The 23903-nt window shown below is 62.3% G+C and overlaps 2 protein-coding genes across 4 annotated transcripts in view; one reads left to right on the top strand and one right to left on the bottom strand.

Annotated features, from left to right (window-relative positions):
- The window catches only part of TMEM104 (transmembrane protein 104), a 55023-nt gene extending 50639 nt beyond the window's left edge, over positions 1–4384 (top strand). For all 3 annotated transcript variants that reach the window (XM_035026089.1, XM_035026087.1, XM_035026088.1), the window contains exon 10: positions 389–4384. In XM_035026089.1, the coding sequence (XP_034881980.1) occupies positions 389–1149 (761 nt within the window). In that variant the 3' untranslated portion in view covers positions 1150–4384. The remainder of the gene's footprint in view (positions 1–388) is intronic.
- A 2428-nt stretch (positions 4385–6812) lies between these two features.
- GRIN2C (glutamate ionotropic receptor NMDA type subunit 2C) lies at positions 6813–19075 on the bottom strand. Its single transcript, XM_035026086.1, has 12 exons — positions 18430–19075; positions 15809–16407; positions 15354–15468; positions 14196–14407; positions 13877–14039; positions 13381–13534; positions 11865–11990; positions 11374–11603; positions 10864–11024; positions 9932–10119; positions 8793–9025; positions 6813–8384 (listed from the first exon to the last, which is right to left on the bottom strand). The coding sequence occupies exons 1-12, from the start codon at positions 18826–18828 to the stop codon at positions 7284–7286; spliced, it is 3681 nt and encodes a 1226-aa protein (XP_034881977.1). The 5' UTR covers positions 18829–19075; the 3' UTR covers positions 6813–7283.
- Positions 19076–23903: the final 4828 nt, after the last annotated feature.

Here is a 23903-nt window from a genome sequence, read left to right as displayed (position 1 = left end):
AGGGAGGGGCCCTGTGCCTCAGTCAGGCCGGCCTCTTTCAGCCGAGGGAGGGAGAGTGAACATGAGTTCTGCCCCGGCCGCTCCAGGCCAGCGAGCGGAGGAGGCCCCGAGAAAGCCCCGCGAGGGAGCCAAGCGGCACCCGGCCAGGGGCACGCACTCCGCAGAGAAGGCGGTGCGGGGCCGCCCTGCCCACCACCCCAGCACAGCCCCTTCTCACGCCCAGATCCCCCGAGACAGACACTCCCTCGTGCCCTGGGGAGAGGGAGCACGGTCAGCAGCCCCTGCCGACCTGGAGCTCCGGCCTCTCGCCAGGCGCCACCACACCAACAGCTCTCCAGGGGAAGGGCCGGTTCCCGCTCAGCTGGCTGACTGCCCTCTTGTCTTCCAGCCTTCGCCATCATGATCGTGCTGGCGCTGGTCCGCATTGGGCACGGACACCGGCAGGGGCACCCGCCCCTGGCTGACCTCTCCGGGGTCCGGAACCTGTTCGGCGTGTGCGTCTACTCCTTCATGTGCCAGCACTCTCTGCCTTCCCTCGTCACACCTGTGTCCTCCAAGCGCCACCTCACGTGCCTGGTCTTCCTGGACTACGTGCTCATCCTCGCCTTCTATGGCCTCCTCTGCTTCACCGCCATCTTCTGCTTCCGCGGCGACAGCCTCATGGACATGTACACCCTCAACTTTGCACGCTGTGACGTCGTGAGCGTGGCCGCCGTGCGCTTCTTCCTGGGCCTCTTCCCCGTCTTCACCATCAGCACCAACTTCCCCATCATCGCCGTGACCCTCCGCAACAACTGGAAGACGCTCTTCCACCGCGAGGGGGGCACGTACCCCTGGGTAGTGGACCGCGTGGTGTTCCCCACCATCACCCTGCTGCCCCCGGTGCTGGTGGCCTTCTGCACCCATGACCTGGAGTCCCTGGTGGGCATCACGGGGGCCTACGCAGGCACGGGCATCCAGTACGTCATCCCCGCCTTCCTGGTTTACCACTGCCGCAAGGACACCCAGTTGACCTTGGGCTACGGGACCATCAACAAGCATAGGTCCCCTTTCCGCCACACCTTCTGGGTGGGCTTTGTGCTGTTCTGGGCTTTCTCCTGCTTCTTCTTCGTCACCGCCAACATCGTCCTCAGCGAGACCAAGGTCTGATGACAGGATGTGTCTGGTGGTAAGAGACCACTCCGGCGCCCCCGCTCACCTCCCCACCTGCAGAGCCAAGAGCTAGCTCCTTCCCAGGGTTCCTTGGGGTAGGCGAGGCCGGATTCTTGGAGGGGACCCTCCACATCTCTGGCCAGGGGTCTTCTCCCCCCACCAGGATTCTGCACGGTCTGTACTGTGCCTCACTCGCCGGGCAACCTTTCCCCCCGGGTTCCCCTGCATGGAGCTGCCCCTGGCCAGCCGAGCTGCACGGCCTGGGCACACAGCTGCCCCAGACTCCGGGCTTGGCCACGGCTCTACACACAGGCCCCAGCAGACAACCACCAGGGGCAGCCTCCTCCCCCGCACGGTGGGGACACAGTGCTGGCTGGCACTGCCACTATTCATACCAGACGCCACGTCCCCTCCTCCTTTGTCCCAGCCCCTCGTGCGTCCTAGTCTGGGGAATCTGCCGCACAGGTAGCTGCTGCCTCAGGGCGAGTCCCAGGCCCTAAGCCTCCTCCCCACCAGGATTGCCAGGTCCCACCTTCCCCTCAGGCCTGGAGTGGCCAGGTGCCACTCCCGGGGGAGGGCCTGGCCAGTCCCCATGACAAGAACAGGAAGTGCTGATCAGCATCAGGGTCCCTGGACTGTCGCTGTGAGGGCCCCTGCCATGGGTGCCAGCCCCAGTCCTGAGCTCCTGAGCCCGTGATGACTCAGCCCAGGAGACAGTTTAAGCCCAGAGCTGTGACCCCTCAAAGGGATCCGCTGCTCTCCTGACTGCCCCATGGGGCCCGTGGGGTCTCCTGCACTACCGGGGGCAATGTATAAGGACCACGAAAGGGAGCCACCCCCAGCCACCATCACAGTGGCTTGAGAGCACCCTGAGCATGTGGCAGTGAGGGGGCTCTGCTTCCCACCCTCTAAGAGGTCAGGCCTGTGGGGTAGCAGCAGGCTTGGCTGTCCCCACTCGAGTACTAAAGGTGGCTCCCTTTTGAGCCACATGCTCTCCATGACCCTTGGGTGCTGTGGAGTGAGATGGGGCACCAGGCACCATTCTCATGGAAGGAGGGGTGAGTTTCTAGCCACCTCACCAGCTCTTCCATGGCCCCATCCCTGTCACAAGCATGCATGCATCTGCTGGGCCAGCCTTCCTTGGAAACACAGGTGACTAGTGAACTCTGCATTTTCAGTGTGCCTTCTGCTTCAGGACCTGGGGGTCCTTCCTGACCCTCCCTGGCATCCCCCCAGCCCTGGGCCTGGCCCACCTGTCCTGGAGCCCAGAGCAGCTTGACCTGGAACTGCCTGTCTGGGGTGGGGCTTCAGGTCCCCAAACCAGCACCCCCCTTTTGATTTCAGTGCCTTGCTCAGCCCACATTCAGGAACCTTCACAGCCTCCTACATGGCGCGGTATTCATACCTTGGACAGTGACCGTGCCGGCTCTCCTGGGGCCCATGGTGGTCTTGGAGGGAGAGGGAGGAAGACCTGGGATATGTATGAACTGGGGAGTCCACAGGCAATGCCACCCCCTGCCCTGGCCCCTGGCCGCCACAGCCCGTGAGAACCCCGGGTCGTGCGTGATTGGCCATGGTCTGCATTCTCACTGTTGTACACTTCTTAGTCTGTCCCCAAGTATTGTGATTTTCCATTCATGTGAACACTAGACCACCCTTCCCCATCTGCCACAGCAACTTCTTCCCAGGAGGCTCCAGCCTCAGTGGGCAGAGCAGGGAGGGCTCCCAGGGGGCAGACACTCCATGGCTCCAGCCCTACCTGGAGCTGCCCAGCTGTTTGCTAAAAACGCAAAACATCTGTACTTCCCCTTCTCCAGTTACATCCTCTCTTGCTTAAGGACAAAGCAAATTAAATCATCCTGCCGCCCCAGGCTCCAAACCAAATATTGGACGTGAGTTTATTAGCATCATAAAGCCCAGGTTGATTTATGTGACAATCTGGAGGCATACAGCAGTGCCCGGTCGGTGGCTGCATTCCCCTCCTCCGAGCCCGGCAGCCCCAGGCCTGGAGGGACCGAATCGGCCCCAGAGTGGCCGCGTCACTGACGGTAAGCCCGGGTACTCCCCACCGCCGCTGTCTGGGCTCCTTTGCTCCTCGGCGTTCACCTACTGTCTGACCACCTGGAGGTCAGATGGGGTCGCCTTCCTCTCTACTGATAGCCAGGGGGGCTTAGAGCAAGGTGGGGGGACCGCCAGGAGCTAGACAGACCCCTGATGATGCCTGTTCACCCAGTGCGTCAGGCACGCTTGGCTGCAAGTGCTTACATCGGTGTGGCGAGGTGGGCGAGTGGGATCATGATTTCCATTTTACAGATGGGCCCCCGGGGCCAGTGGCAGGGAGGGCAGAGGAGGCGGCACGCCGGGCCTGGCCTGGGTACAGATGTGGCTGTGGAGGAGCACATAACAGCCTCTACCTGGTGCCTTTCACCCAGACTGGCCCCAAGGGCAGGCTGGGCCAAGGTGGGAGTCCGCGATCCCTCGGGCCCTGGGTCCAGGGGCTCCTGCCTGTTCCCTCACCTGAGGCCAGAGAGGCGGCTACGGTCTTATGGATGGGGCAGATGGCAGGTGACAGGCTGGGAGGCACTGCTGAGTGGTGGAAGGTGGGCAGCGGGCACCTTGCCAGGCCCTTAGCGACACAGCTGTTCTCGCCACATGGAGGCCGGGAGCAGCCTCGGCAATAGGCAGACTAAAGTCAGAGTGGTGGAGGATGGGGGCTGCGCCCCACCTCAGGGGAATCCAGCCCCGGGGGAGGAGCCTGGCAGGGCCCGGCCCTTGGGCGTGTGACCACACCTGTCTCCACCTGTCTTGGTGTGGCGTCCGATTCCCAGGAAGGGCTGACCCCAAGTTGGCCATGCTAACAGCCACTGAAAAGCTGCTCTTCTGAAACCGAGACCCAGGACTGCAGGAGAGAGCTCTGCAAACCTCCCCCACACCCCGCCCGGGGCTGGGGCTCGTGGTGTCGGTGGCAGAAAGGAAGAATAGCTTCCGGAGTGCTTGGTATGTGCCAGGTATGGTGCTGGGTGCTTTCCGCATGAACCCGGGCCTAACTTAGGGATTGAGAACGTGGATCAAGGAGGCAGAGCTGCCCCTTGCAGGCGGCAAGCCTCCGTGCTCGTCCCCGTCATCGTAACAGGAAGGCAGTTGTAGCTGCGCCGCTGACCAGTTGTGGGAACTTAGGTACTGAGCTTAGTGCCTGGCACAAAAGTGCTCAATAAAGCTATTACGTACTGATGCTCGGCTCTCTTATCACTTGCCAGCCATAACTGCTTGTCGCCACAGACCCAGGACTCACTGAAGACCCTGGTTTTGGTCCCCGGCACCTGCTGGTTTCATAGCCTCCTGCGGAATTGTGGCAACTGCCGGCTACAATTCAGAAATGGGAAACCGGTCTGAATTCTTCAGGGCCTAGAGGGCTTTGGGGGAGAAAGTGGTCTCTCTCTGGCTCCAGGGAACTTAAGAACCAAACCGAGGCCCAGCTGGAGAGTTCTGGAGCCGGGACTGAAGCCCGGGTATCCTGACCGAGGCCATCATGCCTGCCCTTGGCCAAGCCCTGTGCCCCCTGCCTGCTCCCAGGCCCCAGGAAAGCGGTGGTGGGGACAGTGAGCTCCCAGGAAAGCCAGGCGAGGAAACGCACGCAGCAGCAGGGCGAGACAGGTGGCCCAGGGCCTCCCTCCTCTCGTATCCCACCAAAAGAAAAAGCCAGCATCCAGGTGTCTGGTGTCTGGGTGGACTCAGCTTGCTCTTTGGTACACAGTCAGGCCCTTGTTTTTGATGACTGATCGTCTCTGGCCTGGTGCCACGGCTCCCTCCTCTCCCCTGTCAGGCTTTCTGCCCTCTTCGATAGTGCAGGGCTGTTCCTTGGTCCTCCCTCGGAGGTGCAGGGGGCACCACGGCTCCGAGCAGGAGGCTGGGGAGCCAGGCCAAGCAAGCTCTGAACCTGTAGGAAGCATCCTCCCTGCCTCCACTTACCATGGGGCTCACTTCTCCCCAGAATACATTCCTAGAGCAGGAACGAGGCAGCCAAGAGCCTGGCTCCCAAGAGCAGGATTGGCCCCTCCTCGGAGCCAGTCAGCAGTAGGCTCGGCTCCACATTTGGCTTTTAATTATCTTTCCGGTTCTTGGTTATTAATGATCTTGGGCAGTGAGCAGAGAGCAGCCTGGACCTCAAGACTCCTCCCAGCTTACCTGCTGTAGCCTTCCACCCAGAGCTGCGCTCAGATTCAGGGAGCAGGAGGGGTCCGGTCCAGGGGCTGGTAGCCAACAGTTAACTCTCTCACCACCCGTGGCTGTAGTCAAGGTCAACTCCCAGGGCACTGGCCTCGAGCACTCACCTGGACCCACATTTACCACCTGTGGCTGAGACCTGGATCTGTGAAAATCCATAGGGCCAAGGACATGACCTTGCCTGTGCCAAGAATGGACACCCATTCTTGGCAGAGTCTGGCTCTCCAGCCAGGAAAGGAGCCGTGTTAGAAATAGCCCCCCACTCCAGGGGCGCCTGGGTGGCACAGTCGGTTAATTGTCTGACTCTTGGTTTAGGCTCAGGTCATGATCTCAAGGTCATGAGATCAAGCCCCAACTCAGGCTCCACACTCAGTGCAGAGTCTGCTAAATTGCTCGCTCTCTCAAATAAATCTTAAAAAAAAGTTTCTCCCACTCCACCATTTCAGCTGCTCTCATGCCTAAAACCAAACAAAAAACTTCAGTTTTCAGGGCTCCCTCCACCCGCAGTCATGGAGTGCTGGGAGACAGGGAACCAGCAAGAGTGGTGTGGGAAAGGGCACGGGGCAGGGGCTGCTTGTGGTGTCGGCCTCGAGCACTGCCCTCCCCTGCCTCCTCCCTGTTACAGGGAGGTAATTTCTGCCCTACCTCACCCAACTTGCCAAGGACAGCAAGGCCCCAGGCTTTCCATGTGCACACTTAGACAAGGTCTGACGGCACCAATCACACCGTGTTTGTGGAATGAATGGGAGAATGAGGGCTCGCTTGCTGTACAGAGTCATTGTGGGAGCTGAACACAACCACAGATGGGAAAGCATTGACAATTCTTCACCAAGAGCCAGCCTTCTAGATGGTCCAGGACTGATGACATGTGACAGAGCAAGGAGGTGGGGTGGGGAGCCCAGAGGGACAATGAAGGACTGAGACATCCGGCAGATTCTCTGACCTGGGGCTCTGACCCCCACGAAGAGCCCTGGCACCAGCAAGACTGAGCCGTGTCTGATCTCAGAAGCTGCCTCTGCCAGACTTCCAGAGCCGACAGGCAGTTCAGAGCCCCACACATTCACCACCAAGAGAGAATACAGCCAGCCAGGGCCCAGGAGAGCCCAGGAGACTCCCCCCAGCAGACCTCCCATTCCCACTGATACACTGTCAGGCTCCCAGGTGGACCCCTGGCAAGGCAGGACACCCACAGCCCCTGGCATGAGCCTCTCTTTTCAAGGAGATTGAAGGATGAACTCCATCTCCCGAGCCCCCATGCTGAGCACATTTGTCACATCCAGCTCCAGGGTGGGTAGGAGCCGGCACTGAATACCAAGTGGCTTCTGCTGCCCAGACCCCTCCCTCGGCCTCATCTCCCAGATACTCCCCCAGAGGGAGCTGCTCCTCTAGGCAGACACCCTGCCTGGGATACCCCCAATGTGCTCCTATTGCCTACGGGCTGTGGTGTGCCCCCTCCAGGGATGCAGAATGAGGCAGCCAGGACCAGTGGGTTGTAAAAGATTTGTTTAATGCCCCAGTGCTCCGAGAAGAGACTCCAGACAGGGAGAGTAAGGAGTGGGACAGCCCTGCCCTAACCCCGAGTTCCAGCCTCCATGCTCCCACACCAGGTGCCCAGCAGTCATGACTAAGAACTAGCTAATGGCGGGGCAGGGAGACCCCACTGCTCCCGGTGACTCCAGAACAGGTGGGAAGGGCTTTGCATAAGAGGACAGCAAGAGCCCACCCAGCCCACACCAGGACTTGAGACTGCCGAGGTCACCGAACCGACCATAGGGGACATCTGTCACTGGGGGCCCACAGCCAGGATTTCAAGGCAGAAGCCAGAAAAGTCCAAGTCACCTGCCCCCACTAGCCCTGATAGCGCTAGGCCGAGAACCAGCTGACCGTGAACCAGAGTCTCTGACCCCTCACACTTCTGACTCCAAGCTGGAGATCCGCCTCCAGGTACAAGGTCCAGGGAAGCCGTGTGTCCCACAGGCCACCCTGCTGACCTCTTCCAGCCCCGCACTGTCCCTGTAGCCTGTGCTCAGCCCCAGGGTCCTGCCCCTGTGCCCCGGAGGCCCCCAGGCCCCAGTGAGCCAGGGGCCGTGGCTGGCACAGGGGGGCAGAGGGGGGCAGACAACCCCCCAGCAAAGCGGCAGGTGGGCGTGGGCATGCAGGCAGGCGGGCTGTCTGCGCGGCCAGGCGGGGACCCTCGCCCACACGCCCTCCTGGCAGGCCTCCCAGTAGGACGGCAGCCGCATCGGCGGCGCCTGCGCCAAGCGCCCACAGGCCAGGCGGCCACACCCCGCGGGCAGCGACCTGGACCCGGCGAAGGCCTCGGCCACCGACCTGGGCAGGGAAGCGTGGCACGGGCGTGGGCCCCGGGCCCAGGCCGCGCGCAGCAGGGCCTCCCGCCAAGCCAGCTGCTCCGGCCCGAGTAGCGGCAGGTCCTCCGGCTCCGGGGGCTCCGGGAAGAGCGGGAGGAAGGGGCGCCCCGACCGGTCGGCTCGAGGGAAGGAGCTGTAGTGGCAGCGCTCGGGCGACAGGGGGCGCTCTGGGAGCGCGCGCCTCTCGGAGGCCCAGAGGTGCCGCCCGCCGCTCCCGGCCCGCACCTGCCGCCGCGCCTCCCGAGCCGACCAGCCCGACACCCGGGAGACGTCGGGCAGCGACGGCCCGGGTGTCGGGGGGTGGCCCGGGGGCTGCGGGGCCCTGCGCCCCGGCGCGGCGCGGCCCCCGCCTGGCGGTCCCCAGCCCGTGGGGCTGGGCTCGGGGGACGGGCGGGGGGTGTGCGGCCGCGGGCCGGGGCAGGCGGGCGGCGGGGGCGCGCGGCGGCCGCTGCCCCAGCTCTCGATGGTGCGCGCGGCGCGGTCCAGGGAGCTGCTCACGCCCGCCGTGGTCACCATGTCGCGTGCGGCCTGCAGCATCTGGAGCACGCTGGCCTGGGCCGAGCCGGCGGTCAGGTCCGGGCTGGGCGGCCGCGCGGGGCTGGCCAGGCTCTGCACCCCGCTGAAGCAGCTGTAGATGCCCTGGGCAGCCGGGAGGAGACAGCCATGAGCCGCCAGCTCGGCTCCGGGACCGCGCACCTCCCGGTCCGAGCACCAGCCCAGGCGTCCCCACCTCCTAGGAGGCAACTAGCATTTGTTAAGCGCCTCCTTAACCGAGAGCGCAGTTGCCCAGGAGCAGTGAGGCCCAAGAGGTTCTCTTGCTAAAGGCACACAGCTTGTCAATAGCAGTGAGGGTTTGGACCCGGGTCAGCCTGGCTTCGAGATACTGCCCCGCCTGCTGCAGGAGGGCCCTGCTTCTCATCTGCTGTGTGATGCTGCCAGGCCCTCAGTTTTTACATCTGTAAATGGGGCCATGGCGAGCTCTGACTTAATCTGGGTTGGTGCCCCTAAAGCTGGGGCCTGCTTTAGGGGCGGGGTGGCCCCACCCACCCTGCTGAAGGCCAGCAGGAAGTCCAGCCGAGACGTGTTGGGCACTGAGTGGCGCAGTTTCCAGTAGACCAGGTGCTCCCAGGCAAAGACCAGCAGGGCCAGCCCCATTGCCACGAGCAGCATATAGAAGACCCCAGCCATGTTGTCGATGTCCAGCTTGCTGCTCATCACCTCGTTCTTCTCATTCTGGCAGATCCCCGAGAGCCACACCGTCTCCAGCTTCTGTGTCTCCCCTGGCAAGGGTGGGGACGGGACAGGGGGACAACTGGCTCAGGAAAGACCCTCCCAATGCTCACCCAAACCTGCAGCAAGGAGGGGTCTGGAGCCAGGGTCCCACCCCCTTGCAGGCCCACACGGGGATATAGCCCAGCGGGGGCAGGATTGGGGGGTAGGGGGTGTCAATGAGCAGGAAGAAAGAAAAGCAGAGTCGGGGGCTGGGGTAGGCGAGGCCAGCCTTTGACGTGCCCACCGCCCACATGCCCAGGAAAAGCTTGCTGGCTGGGTTGATGTTATCATTCACATCGGGGCCAAACTTATGGGGCATCTCCATGCCAGGCACGGAGCTGGGCACCCAGAGACAAAAGGCCTAGGCCCCCGAGGACACCACAGCACCTTCATTGCTATCATTCTCATTCTGTGGTACTGATGGAAAATCCCAGTTTTATCTTACTGCGCTGAAGCCTCTGGGTTTGGGGGCAGGTTCAGCGGGACGGCTTACACATGTGAGCCGCTGGTACCAAGGCAAGCCTGGGTCCCCGGCTCTGGGACTGGGCAGGCCCTTGGCAGTACCCTAGGTGATGTCAAGATGGAAGTGGTTGGGACAGGGGTCTAGAGAAAAAAGAGAGGATCTGAGCCTCCCCCCAAGCCCCACCGTGTGGCCTGAGCTTCCTCCTGTCTTCCTGCCCTTCAGGGACTCCCGTGTAGTCCTGGCAAGCCCAGCTCTTCCCCAGGTCTTCATGCTGTCCCTCCAAATACCCCCACCCGTGGGCCCAGCTCTCACTCCCAGAGACCTCTTCCTGCCCGCGGGCCCTGGGACTCAGAGAACAGTAATGGAGATGCTGACCAGCCATCAGGCAGCTGTCCCCCCCTCAGCTTCCATGGCCGACCCTGGGCCTCCAGCCCCCAGCAGCAGCACCCACCGTCCCCCAGGAACTGCAGGAGCGCCAAGTCTATGGCCCGCTTCCAGTGGGAGTCCTTCTGCATGGCAATGCCGTAGCCAGTGGTGGCAAAGACCTTGCCAGAGCCAATGGTGACCAGCTTGCAGCCCTCGTCCTTGCCCGCCATGTAGTTAAGGACAGCAGCATCATAGATGAAGGCGTCCAGCTTCCTGGGACAGGCCAGGGGTCATGTGAGGTGGGGACACCAGACCTGGGGCCTGACAGGGATCTGGGCCATACGAGCCTGCTGAGCACTGACCAGGAGGGATGGGTGGGCAGAGCCTTCTCTGGTTCTCCTGGGTCCCGGATACAGAGAAGAGCCCTTTGCGTAGCTCGGGGACCCCACCTACCCTCCTCTCAGAGAGACCAGGGAACTCTCCACCCCCAGAGGACGCGCCCTCTCTGCCCAGCCCCTCCATGCCCCTAGGACCCTAGGAAAGTCACAACCACCACCTCGGGCCAAGGCTGAACCCTGGTCAGGACCTCAAGCGGCATCTCTGGGCCCCATGGTGGGCATCTAGTTTTGCTTGAAAGTTTACTCTGGGGGCGCCTGGGTGGCTCAGTTGGTTAAGCGACTGCCTTCGGCTCAGGTCATGATCCTGGAGTCCCTGGATCGAGTCCCGCATCGGGCTCCCTGCTCGGCAGGGAGCCTGCTTCTGCCTCTGACCCTCCCCCCTCTCATGTGCTCTCTCTCTCTCATTCTCTCTGTCTCAAATAAATAAATAAAATCTTAAAAAAAAAAAAGTTTACTCTGTCCCAAGACCTCCTTACCCCCTTCCCCAGGAGTCCTACAGGACACCCCAGCCTCAATGTCCCCACCTTGCTTCTCTCAGGGAGGGCCAGAGCTGAGGCTGGTCATCAGGGAGGCATGTGGGTAGAGAAGTCAGAGGGTAGGTGCCGAGCTGAGGACCCACCCCATCTTGAGGCTGGTGAGCGCATCTTCCACCGAGCGCTGGTTGAACTTGACCATGTGGGTGTGCATGTCTCGGTAGTTGCTGCGGATGTTGCGCTCTGTGCTGCCATTGGGCACCGTGCCAAAGCGGAAGGGTGGGTACTGATCTTGAGGCCGCTGGAACTGTGGGCAGAGGACAGGCGCCATTCGTCACCCTCCGTCCAGCCTTGCAGGCACCAACACTCCCCGAGCCCGTCCCCTGGGCCCAGGGCACAGGAGCCCGAGAGACTGTCCAGGCCACTCCTGTGTTTTACAAGTGGTGACATTGAAGCCAGGTCAGGAAGAGACTTATCCAAGGCCACTCAGTCGGTGGGCCTGAGCCCTCTGCCCCCTCACCCCAGGTCCCAGCCTCTCCTCACCAGGCTCCCCAGCTCCCTCCTGCTCCCTGCTCCATTTCAAATTCCCCTCCTGGGTCCCACAGGCCTGCCCCCGCTCTCGGCCCCCTGCCCTCTGCTGGCTGCGGCCCCAGGACCTTCTTATCACTGAGGCCAGACACAGTATCGATGTACTGCTCCTGGATCATGAAGGCGGCCAGGTTAGCGGTGTAGCTGGCGAGGAAGATGACGGCGAAGAAGGCCCAGACTAGGACCATGACCTTGCTGGTGGTGCCTCGGGGGTTCTCGATGGGCACCGAGTTGTTGAAGACCAGCGCCCACAGCAGCCACACAGACTTGCCGATGGTGAAGGATGGGCCCCCAGACTCTGGGAGTGAGAGGGTGGGCACAGAGGGACCCAGTTCTTCACTCTGTCCCGGGCGGGGCCCCAGCCATCCCCACTCCAGGGCAAGCCAGCCCACCTTGTTTCTCTCTCTCTCATGTACCTGACTGGCCCCTGCTGGCTGTCCGCAAGCCAGAGACCTCCCCCAGGATCCAGCCTTCTCTGCAGGGTCCCTGAGGCCCTGAGCCCCGCCCCCCCCCCCCCACTCCCCGTGCTCCCTCCTCCCAGGCCCAGCTGAGAGCTTACTCTTGCCGCTGGTGAGGTTCTGGTCGTAGCTGACAGGGCTGAAGTACTCAAACATGAAGACCGTGATGGCCACCACAGCGAGACACATGACAAACATCATCACCCACACCGAAGGGCTGTAGGGCTCTGGGAACAGAGGGAGGCAGCTCAGAGGCCTCACTACCATCCCTCGCACCCACAGCCCAGAGCACTGGGTGCAGGCAGGGGCATCCACTTGGTCAGGGTGGGGCCCATCAGGCAGGAGGACTGAGCCAAGGGGTCTCTGACTGTCAGAGCCGCAGAGCCCCAGGAGAGAACCCTCACCCCCACCCCCCAGGGAGGTCAGGCTCTCCAGGATTCTTGGTTTCCCTGCCCCCTCTGCCCTGGGACAAGATCCCAGCACCCCACCCCAGGAAACTTCCCTTTGACTGCACATCTCCCCTGGATCCCTGTCCCACCCACAGCTTTCTTTCACAGAAAGAGACTTTACACCCATTGGGCTCTCCCCTCCCTGTCCCATTCCCCAGCCTGCAAGGCCTGCAACCTGCTCCATCTCCCATCCTCCTCCTCCTCCTCCCCATCTGGCCAGATTCCACAAAGCCACGGCAGCTTGCCCAAGGCATTTTCTCCTTCCCTCTCCTCCCTCCCCTGCCAGCACTGCCAACCACACTCCTGTTCTGGAAGTGCCCTGTCTGGCCCAGCACGGACGTGGACGAGCTGCTTGTTCTGCCTGGAATCAGGGTCTCTGAGATCAAGTCTCACTTTTGATCGTACTGACAGGGCCCGGGAGCCCCAGGAGCTGGGGAGACCAACTAAGCTGCTCTGACCAGTCTGCCCAGTGGTTTCAGTCTCCCTGAGCAAGGAGGCATCACTGCAGGAAGCACGGGTCCCCTGAAGCAATGCCCATCCTGCGGGGTGGGGGTCTGCTGTCTTCTACGCGTGGCTGAGGAACCCTGTTCAGAGAGGTTTGGTGACTTGCTCAAGGCCACACAGCAGGAAGGGGATTCTCTCCTCTGCTCCTGGCTGAGGCTGGCCTGTCCTCGTGGCTCTCTGTAAACCTCACACTGCAAGTCCCACTGACCTCCTGACAGGGCGCTTGGTGACACCCAGGACTATGGCCATATCCCCAGCAGCTAGTGTGAGGCTTGGCACAAAGGGGCTGCGCCACAAACGCTGAATTCCCATCAGGTCACGAGCTAGCCTCACTTCCCACTCTCTGGGCCAGCTCCCCCAACTCCCTGGGAAGCTCCCCCACAGCGTGTCCTAGCCCACCAGGCACCTCCTAAAGTCAGCCTGCCTTCCCAGCTTTCCTGCCCCCACATGGCCTCTCCACCCTGCCCACCCAACACTCGCGCTCAGAACGGAACCTGGGCTTCACCTCTTCCCTCTCCGTCCTACCCTCCTGCAGCGCAGCCTCCGGCCAACCTCCAAGGCACCCGCGGCTGCCGGGCTGGCCCTCTGAGGCCCACCGCAAACTCCCTGTTTCCAAGCATGCCCCCCAGACCCCGGAGCCCTCCCTGCCCACCCCGAGCCGCACCCAGGAAGGCCGATGGGGAGACGGTGCCGTTGCTGCGGGCCACCATCACGCTGATGCCCGTCTCCACGAAGGGCACAGAGAAGTCCACAATCTCGGAGCGCTCCTCGTTGATGGTGAGGGAGCCGATGGCCAGGTCTGCCCGCTTGTAGTAGACCTGGGGCCACGGGGGCCAGGCCCGGGTTGGAGGAGGCATCCCGCCGGCTGGAGCACCCTCCCCAGCCACCCCCGGCCGCCCTTCCGGCACCCCCCGGCTGGCTGAGTCGGCTGTTCCTATCTGGGGTCCTTAGAGCTCCACTGCAGTCCTGACCAGCCCAGGGAGCATTACTGGTGACAGCCCATCTTCCCTGCCAGCTGGGAGAGCCTCAGGAGCTGGGCCCCGGCCCCGGCCCGACTGACCCCAGCACAGGAACATCGAGGGGTGGTGAGCGATGTGTGGGGCCTGGGGTGGCCAGCGGGCAGGGGGGTGGGCTCAGGAGGGCCTTGGCGGTGGGCCTACCTCCCCGATCATGCCGTTCCACACGCCCCGAACCCTCTTGCCATGCTTGCCATTGGTCACCAGGTACAGGTCATAGGAGAACTTGACCACCTTGGCCAGCTTCTTGAGGATGTCAATGCAGAAGCCCTTACAGCAAAGCTTGGTGTAGGGGGCTGTGTCACCGCTGCTGCCACCAAGAGACCACCAGGAGTCAGAGCCGGCCGCTTCGCCCCGTTCAGCAGGTGGCCCCCACGCCCCCCCCCAAGCACAAGCCACACCCGCCTGCCATCAAGTGGCAGCACACAGCTCACTCGGGGCCTCCCCACGTGTTCTCGCGGACCTGAAGGTGTGGTTGTTCTGCCTGCGGCAAGGCACGGTGTTGGGCACACAGCCGCCCGTGCCAGGGTCGGGGCTCTCCACGATGACAAAGGGCCGCTCTTCGAGCGTGGCCACCGTCACGTGCCGGCTGTCCATAACAGGCTGTAGAGACGCACCATAGCGAGGCCACACCGGGTACTTCATGTGGAGGACGCCGTGGTCCCAGCGCCCCACCTGCAAAGGGTGACCAGCTTCAGCCAGGGACCCCCAGCCCAAATCCCCCCACCCTCTAGGTGGGGCCTCCGGTGGGGGCTGCCAGGCCCAAGAATCCCCCTCCCTAACCTAGGGACATCTGGGGCAGGAGCATTTGGGGAGCAGGAGAGTCGGGGCAAGGGGCTGGGCATGGACCAGGAGGGAGGGCTCCCTGCAGCCCCCTCCCAGCCTCTGGTCCCTGCTCTTTACTGATCTAGCCTCCAAACTGCTGCTGGCCCACCGCATCGTCCTCGAGCCCAGACCTGAGCCTGTCTCACCACACTCCCCACCCCACCCCCCACCCCGACCTCAGTATAAAGTTCTTCACCCGGTACTCAAGGCCTTCCCCACTCAGGTCCACCTTACCCCCCTCACCCCACTCTTCCTCCTCAGCCTCCGCACCCCAAACACATCCCTTAAAAATGCCTCAAACCCTCTGCCCCTCTGTCTAAACCAGACTAGTATCCCTTCCTGATGGGCTCCTACTCAGCCCTCCACAGTGCAGCCCAAATGTCCCAACTTCTGTGAATCCTTCCCCAGTTCCCTCCTTTGAAGACAGAACTGATTTCCGGCCCTTCTCTGTGTCCCCATAATGCTTTGCACGTATCTCTCCTCAAGCACTGATCTCCCCAAATTCTATATGTCTACATGTCCGTCTGGCCAGCATAGCTGTGGGTGAGTCCCCCAGGGGCAGGACTCTGTGAGGAGTGCTTGACAAGTTCTATCGTGGTGGGGGGCTAGGGTGCCATGGGAGCCCTGAGCCGAGGTGCTTCACCCACCCTGGTGCAGTGCAGATGCTTCAGCTGAGACCTGAAGGATGAGGGGCTGGATGAAGGACAGAAGGGACCCTCTGCTCAGCTGTGGGACAAGAGGGGCTGGGGACAAAATGAGAGGATACCGAGGAACCCTGGGCTCACCCCCTTCTCACCATCTCCCAGAGGCGGTGACGGTTGAGGGCGATCACAACCATGGTGGGCTGGACCAGGTACCCACCAGGGCTGAAGGAGAAGTCTCGGCCCTCCCAGGTGACATTCAGTAGGTGCCTGCGGTGGGGGAGAGAAACCAGGGTGTCCCCCCAGCCCTGCCCAGGACCAGAGGCCCCCTCCCCCACCTTCTACCTCACCCCCATCACCACCACCAGGTAGCACTGACTGCGCCCTTATTGTTCTCCTTCCCTGTATTGACACACCCCCTCCACAATCGTCAACACACCTTCACACCGGCTTTTTTTTTTTCAGTTGAGGAGCCCAAGCTCAGAGAGGTGAGGTAACTTGGCCCCAGGCACACAGCTGGTGGGAGGTGTGGCCAGCGAGCCCAAGCTCACTGCAGCCCAGGTCCGCTAAAGCGCCCTGCCCCCCTCCCATGCCCTGGGCAGGTGCCCACCTGTAGAAGGCCTCCTGGGCGGGGCTGACAGGCCCGGGGTGGCCACGGCAGTCCCCAGCCGGGGAGGGCAGGGCACCATGCTGCCGCTGATAGCCGTGGGCGCCCAGGGCCAGGATGGCCACGCCGTCGCGGACCTTCTGGCGGAGGCTGAGGCGCCAGCTCTCGGTGACGACGCTGATGAGGCCCACGGGGAAGGCGGCGGGGGGCGTGTCGGTGCTGCCCAGCGCCAGGCTGGGCACCAGCCACACGTGTCCGGGCCCCACCAGACCGGCCTGCGCCGCCTCGGCGAAGAGCACCTCGGCCTCCTCGCGCGAGCAGTAGGCCACCAGCACCGGGGCGTCGACCTGGCGCAGCAGGCGCTGGATGTGCGCGCGCTGCCCGCCCGGGCCCAGCTCCAGCGTGAGCACGTCCAGCAGCCGCCAGCTCAGGTAGCTGGCGTCGGCGACGGCGCGCACCCCGTCCAGGAAGAGCGCGTGCCCCGGGTGCAGGCTGGTGATCACGGCGAACGCGCTCCAGTCGTACTCCTCCAGCACCTTGAACAGCACCTGCAGCTGCTGCTCCAGGGACACGCCCAGCTGCAGGAAGGCGGAGCCCGGCTCCTGGGGGCGGGGCGGGGCGGGGGCGGGGCCTGAGCCGGGGCTGGGGCGGCGCGCCCCGCCCCAGCGTCTGCTCCCTCCCGCAGTCCCCTGACGAAGATGCCGCGCGCCCCTCGAGGCCCTGTGCGGCAACACCTGCCTCCAGCCCCTGACGTGGTTCCTAACCCCTGCTGCCATTAGAATCACCTGGAGGGCTTTTAAAACTACTCAAGCGGGCCCCCACCGGAGCAACGCTGGATCAAAGCCGAGCAGCATCAGCTGCCCCCGCGGAGCTTGTTGGAAATGCACATTCTCAGGCGCGTCGCACACCTCTTGGATCAGAATCTGAGGATGGCGCCCATGAATCTGTATTTTAACAAGCTCTTCAGGTAATTCTTGAGCCCCCCAGTTTGGGAAGCGCGGCCTCAGACCAACTGACTCAGAATCTCAGAGATGGGACCCTGGGCGTCTGTATTTTTCTAAAGCCTCGTTAAGGTAGAGAACCACCATGCTGAGGGTTACTGTCGGGCCCAAAGATAACAGGGGAAACAGCAGCCTCCACGGAGCCCTGGCGAGGAGAAGGTTCCTCCTCTCCACCGCCTCCACATCACAAATGCAGAGGGCACTGCCTGCTAGTGCCTGGGCTAGCACAATCCCCTCCTAACTGTGGGCTCCCTGCTGCCCCTGCAGGCCCCCAACATTTCACCACACTGCGACTGTCCCAGTCTTTTTAAAAAACGAATCCGGGACAACCCTAAAGGACAAGTAACCCAGTTCCTTCAACAAACAAATTGCGAGAAAAAGAGAGAGATGGAGCAGGATCCTAGAGATTGAGGCTCAGAAGCTACAGCAGCCAATCACTATGCGGAAACCTGATTTGTTTCTTGATCAAGCAAACACATTTAAAAATATGCATTTATAATGTTTATGACACAATGGGGAAATTTGAATACTGCCTGGATATTTGATGATGTTAAGGAATTGTGTTTTTTAGATGTGATAATGGATGGTGGTTTGGTTTTGAAGCCCTTATCTATTACAGAGAAGTATTTCCGGATGGGACAATAGGGCTTTGCCTCAAAATGACACAGAAGAGGGGGACATGGGTGGACGTAAGGATGGGGCAGTGTGGGTCGGGGGTGGATGGTACATGGGGTCATTATACTCTTCTACTTCTATGTATGCTCAAATTTCTCCATAATAAAAAATAATCATAAAAGAACGGCAAACCAGATCGGTCTCTCCCCTCAACACCTTCTTGTGCCCCCCAGTTACTTAGGATAAAACCTAAATATCTTCCTATGTGCTCAGGATCTCACCTTCCTCTCCAGCCTTCTCTCAAGAACTCCCGGCTCCTTCCACCTGGCTGCCTTCAATCCACCTGATGCCTCTGGCTGGAATACTGTCCCCTCCCTCCCCCGCCCCCCACACAACTTGCCAACTCTCCCTCATCCTCCAGATCTTCGATATGATTTCTTAAGAGACCTTCTCTGATCAACCTCCTACCCAAATGGGGGCCTTCTTAGACCCTCCTGGCATCCTGTGTTTTTCCTTCAGAACACTTATCCCAGCTGAGACTGCAGACAAATGTGTGTTTAGAACTTTCTCACCACAGGATGCAAACTCTGTGAGGGCATGCCACCCCCATGCCTGGGACAGTGACCTGCCACTGGATGGTCTCCCTGCAAGTTAACTGCATCAGGTTCTCTGCCCAACCTGGCCCTCTGCCGCTGGGTCTGGAGCTTGACCAAAGAAGGCCAGAGAAACAGAGAGAAGGTGGACCAGGGTTGCCCACCAAAGCTAGAGGGGAGCTTACCACCCACACCCCCTCATCCAGACAGAATGTGAAAGCAGCCCGGAAAGTTTATCTTCTAGAACATGGGAACATCCTTCCCACAGCCTTCTCCCTGCCTCGCCCATGTCCCACCCTCAGCCCCCACCTCCCTGCTGATCCCACCCAATCCCAGTTGCCCAGAACCTAAGTCTCTCCCTGGGCAGCCTGGCTCCCAGCCCAAGGGATGAGAGGACATGAGTTTGGACAGGCACCTTGGGGGTGAGGACCACAGCGGAGCCCCCACTGATGCTGACAATAGGCACGTGGGTCTGGAAGGAGATGAAGTCCAGGATCTGGGCCACGGCCTCGGTGCCCATGTTGTCCTCAAAGACAATGCCGTGGACGCGGGCCGCACCTAGGAGCCCGCAGATCTGGGTGAGGAGGCTGCTGGGATTGGTGTTGTTCACCCCCACGGTGAGCGGCTGGATTTCCAGAGGCAGGTCCATGAAGCTCTGGGAGGTGAGGCGGGTACGAACTTGGGCCTGCGGTGGCCCCAAGCTGCCAAACACCACGGCCACCGTCATGGCTTGCTCACCCTGCCCCGGGCCCAGCCCTGCCCAGGCGCCGAGGAGTGAGGTGAGCAGGAGGGCCGGCCCCAGGGCGCCACCCATGTCCACCGGAGGGTCCTGAAGAGAGATCGGGATAGGTACAGGGAGGAGACAGAAGCACAAAGAGAAAAGATGAGCAACACCCAGAGTCAGAGACACACATCCCGTGGGAAAGAAAAGAGGGAAAAATCTCCCTCCACAAAGAAGGGCAGAGAGGGAGAGACAGCCAGTCACAGAGAAAGAGAAAGAGGTTAGCTGAGCGTCCCCAGGGCAGCCTGGAGGGGCAGGGACTGGAAGAATGTGAGTCCCCAAAGGTGCTCATCACTTCCATTTTGCTGCTGAACAGCATGCGTTTGGAAACGCATCTGTCTGGGTTCTGCCCCGGTAGAAAGGGACGCTGAAAATGCTAGTCTGGTGTCCAAGTCCACAGTTTTGAGTCAGACCTGAGTTCAAGTCCCAGCTCTGCCACTTACTGGCCGTGTGATCCTGGGGGAGTCACTTAGGTTTTCTTGCGATAATCCCGGGAACTACGTCGCAGCAGGAAGGAGGTTGCCCACTGCTATCAGCCCTCATCTTACAGGTGACAGCCCCACATCCAGGGGACGGAGAGTAGCTTCTGTGACACTTTCTGCCCTGCCTCCATATTCTCCATCCTAAACTGAGCCTACAGCCCCGAGGGCCCTGCTCTGTGTGGCCCTGCCTGGCACAGAGCCCCCTCCTCCTGGGCACCAGACATCCCCACCCTTCCCCTGTGGCCTCAACTAGTAGCAACCATTCCAAAGGAGTGTGACACTGCCAACTTGGTCAGGGCTCAGAGTCTCCTGAAACCCTGGGGTGTCTTCCACACGAGCTGCTTCCCCAGGCCCTCGTCGGTGTGCAAGGTTTTTCTGACCTAACCCAAGGGCGTGATGTGCATCCCTGCAAATAAACATCATTGCTTTGGATCAGAACCAAGAGCCAAGCCAGTGAGTGGTGCTCACTGAGGCAGCGCTCCCTCCCAGCTGCCATCGTCCACTCCTACGCCACCTTCTCCATCTTCATCATATCCCCAGCAAAACTTCTGAACGGGGGAGAGACAAAGGGTGACCAGGGTAACCCAGTTTAATTTAGGCTGAGAAGACAGCACTTTTGTCAGGGCCACAGAACCTCAGCTACCACCAATCAGGGACCTCAAGTGACACCTGCAAAGGGAACTGCCGTGCTTGCTTCTCCCTTTCCCAGGCCTTTCTGTGCCCATCTCTGCCCACAGCCCAGGCCCGGTAGGTTCCCTGCCCCCCACCCCGGGCAGCCCCAAGGCTCCCCCATCTCTGCCTCGCAGCGCTGAGTTCCACGTCTGTGCCACCCAGAACAGGTGACTTTGGGCACCGAAACTGAGGTCCGAGGTCAGTGTCAAATACAGGCTGGATATGGAAGACTGAGTGTGAGAAAAAGAATGTAAACTATCTCAGGGATATTCTTTATATTGATGACATGTTGAAGTAGTATTTTCCATACACTGAGTTAAACAAAATAAACCGCTAGAACTAATTTCACCTGTTTCCTTTTACTTTTTCTAACGTTGCCACTGAAAATTTACAATGACACCTGCCGCACTCATGTTGCTTCTTTAGGACAACATGACTCTAGATGTAGGACTCAGGCCCTCCCCCAACTCCAGGGGGGCACTACCCCCAGAGACTCCCTCGATGGGAAGGTGTCCTCTGGGATTGGGGTTGAGAAGGACAGGAAGTCGAGGCAGGTGGTGCCTCTCACCTGAAGTGATCACAGAATACCTCCGGAGGGAGGGGTCCCATCAGGCAAGTCTCTCTGAGCTTCCAATAGCCAAGGGCAGATTCAAAGAGATTCAGACCCCAGAGTCTTATCACCACATGACCTCCAGCCTCCCCCACAAGGCAGGAGGGCCATACCCCCAGCCCTGGCCCCCCAAACCTCTCCACCTCCCATCCACCTCACTCCCCTCCCCCCCCCCCGCCCCACTGATCCGAAACGTTGTTCTGGGCGCTGCACCCCTCCTCACACAACACAGCTGCTCCCTGGTGCCCACAGATGAAGTCCAGACACCTTGGTCCCATGACTAGGGCCCCACACACCCGACACCAACGCATTGTCTCCCCTCCATAGAGCCCACACTCCTGCCAGTCTATTAGCCAGACAGCCCCTCACTGTTCTCATCTCCAGGTCTCTGCTCTGTTGTTCCCTTAGGCTGGAACGTCCTCTTCCCACAGCCTCTCTCTTGTCTACACAACAAAATTCCAGAATTTTCAGAGCCCAACCTAAATCCCTCTCCCACTGGGCACCTGCCCTAGTTCCCCCAGGCTCTGGACACGTGCAGTGAGAAGATACAGGGTCTGGGTGGGGCTGTAGGCCACCTCCTTCCTCCTACCTTACCTCCCTCCCACCCCTGGGTTGGGAAGCTCTCTGCTAGGCCACTTCACTGATTGGCAGGTATTTGCCCACTCAGTGATGCCCCTGCCACATACCTGACTTTTTCTTAGGAACCTCACTCTCTCACGGTCTCCTATCTTTCACTAACGGGCTAAGTTAATGAACACTGGGACCCCATAAAGGCCCAGGGGCCATCGCAATGGTCAATCCTCTGAAACCTGCGGCATCACCTTGAGCTCCCTGAGTTACCTGCATGTGTTTACGGCTCTTCTTGCCGCCCCCGAGCCCCCCTCCCCCATTCCCAGGCAAGCTCCCCCCACACGGATGTGCGCACATGCACACTCACACCCCAGACCCTGGTGGCTCCCCCCTCTCCCAGGCCAGGAGCTTTGGCCCCAGGAAGGGGCTCCACCCACCAACTGCGCTGCTTCGGGGCAGCAGAGGGACCCGAGCTGCTCTGCCCGTCCTATCCACTGCCCTTTGGTAAGCGGCCTCTACTTTGCCGTCGGGTTTCCTTCCCTCCTTGACTTTTGCTGAGCTAAAATCCGAACCCAGGCGTCAGGGGAGAAGACCGCCCCTGCATCTCGCTTCCACTGGCGCGGGCACCAAAGTCTCCCTCCACGATTAACTCTCCCCCTCCCCGCTGATTCCGTCCCGGCCCCCCGGGGGGCGCCCCGCCCCCTCCCCTTGGCAGGAATCTCTTACACTCGGGCTGTGAAGTTCGGGGTATTTTTAGGCCGGCGATAAATAATTCATAGGGAACGTGGCATCAGGCTCCCCCCGCGGGAGGACGGGACGCGAGCGGCGAGAGCCACCGTCACCCGCGGCTCAAGGACACTCGCGATGCGGCGGCGGCGGCGACTCCGGGCTCCTGGACCCGTGCCACGCCTCCTGGTGGCCAAACTGGGCACCACGTCCGCGCCCCCCCCCGCCGCGCTGCTACACCCCACCCCCTCCCTGCAGGCGTCCCCGGCTCCTAGGTCCCCCACCCCCACTCCCCGCAAGCCCCGCAGGTTGCGGGGTGGGAGGGGAGAGCTCGCCTGGCAGGCGGGGCTGTGGGCGGGATACCAGGGCTTGGGGCGAACCCAGAAATCTGGTTTGCAATCTACCGGGTCCCCTTCACGCTCCTATCCAAATTCTTAGTACGACGGAGTTAAGGAGCAGACTTGAAACCGAGTGGCGCAGCCAGAAACTAGACGGGCTACAAGACAGAGCACATGAGCCTTCCTCGATTTCCCTGTGGCTCTGGGTCGGAGACCGAGCGAGGGCGGTACCACCACCGGAGGGCTGGGGGACCGAGCCAGAAGTCCCGCCCGGTGAGCAGGGCTGGGAACCAGGGTAGTGCCACTGTCAAGAACCCGGCTGGGATCCCCGCTTCGCTCACCCAGCAGGACCTTCCTTTGGGTCGTGGCGCGCACCCTTGGGAATTTTCTGGCTGCTTGATTCCTTGCCTTCACAAGTCCCTGGCCCTGCCCTCCTGGGCCTGGGCACGAAACGCCTTCCGCAGCAGGAGGCTCCGGGCTTCCCTTCCCCGCCGTCGGGGATCCTTGTCGAAGCCCCGGGAGACCCGAGCAGCGCGCTGGTGCGACAGCCAGGGCCCAGCGCTCCGGGCCTCACGGTTCCCCCATGGTCCTCTTCGTCCAGCCTTCCTTTTGCGCCTTTGCGCCCTCGGAGCCCGGGTCCCCACCACCCCGTGAAGCCCGCGCTGATTCCCTGAGGTCAGAGGAGGGAACGTTATGCGGGGCCGAGGAGCGGAAGAAGGAGAGCTGGGGGTGGGGGGTGGGATAAGGATCTGGGGGGACTCGCAGCGTGTGAAGGGGCGGGGTGTCAAGGGAGAGGCGCGCAAAAGGTGCTCAGCAGACCTCCGGGAGGCGGGGGCCCGAGCTCCCGGAGCCACCGACAGCCCCCTTTCGTCCTCTCCGCCCAGGCCCTCGCCGGCCCCCTTCGCGCAGTGGCGGCCCCCGCTCCTGGCCCAGCTCCCGCCCCAGCGGCTTCCAGCAGCAACAGTTGCGGGGGCCGGCGGCCCAGACTCCCGCGTCCCCGCACCGCCCCCTCCCCCGCGGCGCCGGACGCCCGGCGAAGGAGGAGCTGGAGGGCTCGGCGACCGGGGAGACGAACGTCTCGGGCGCCTCACCCGCGTCCTTCCCTCGCGTCCGCCGCGCGCCTGTCACCTCGGCCTCCCTGCCTCGCCTCCCCTCCGCCCGCCCGGGTCCGAACCCCAGGCCCGGTCCCCGAGGGTCCCGGGGCCCCGGCCGCCCCCTCCTCGGGCTCCCGGCGCCGGCCAGACTGTCCCCGGGAGTCCCGGGTCCGTCTCCGCCGTCCTTGCCCGCGCGGCGCCCGAGCCCAGCCCCAAGTTGGCGGCGAAGTTGGCGTCCCCGGCTCGCCACCCGCCACTCACCGGGGGGAAGGGGCGCTGCGCCCGCGCCGAGAGCCCGCGCCGGCCGCCTCCCGCGCGCTGCATGTCCCGGCGCCTCGGCCCCGCGCGCTGGCGCGCTCCGTCCTAGCTCGGCGGGCACCGGAGCCCGGGCAACGCGGGGCCCGTGTCGGTCGGTGGTGCGGCCTGGCGGGCCGAGCTGGCCCGGCCCCCGCCCCCGCCCCCGCGCCCCGCGCCCTCCCGGAGTCCGCTCGGCGCCCGGCTCCGTCCCGGGCTGGGCTGCGCGCCGCGCCTCCGGCTCCCAGGGCTCGCCAGCCGGCTGTGGCGGAGCGCTCGCCGCCGCCCGCGCGGGCCCGCCCCACCGGGGCCCGCCGCCTCC

This window comes from Mirounga leonina, unplaced genomic scaffold (assembly GCF_011800145.1).
Source record: "Mirounga leonina isolate KUSES-001 unplaced genomic scaffold, KU_Mleo_1.0 Mir_197, whole genome shotgun sequence".
In the NCBI taxonomy this organism is placed as follows: domain Eukaryota; kingdom Metazoa; phylum Chordata; class Mammalia; order Carnivora; family Phocidae; genus Mirounga; species Mirounga leonina.
Note: the sequence above shows the minus strand (reverse complement) of the source record. Positions and strands in the feature narration are given on the sequence as shown.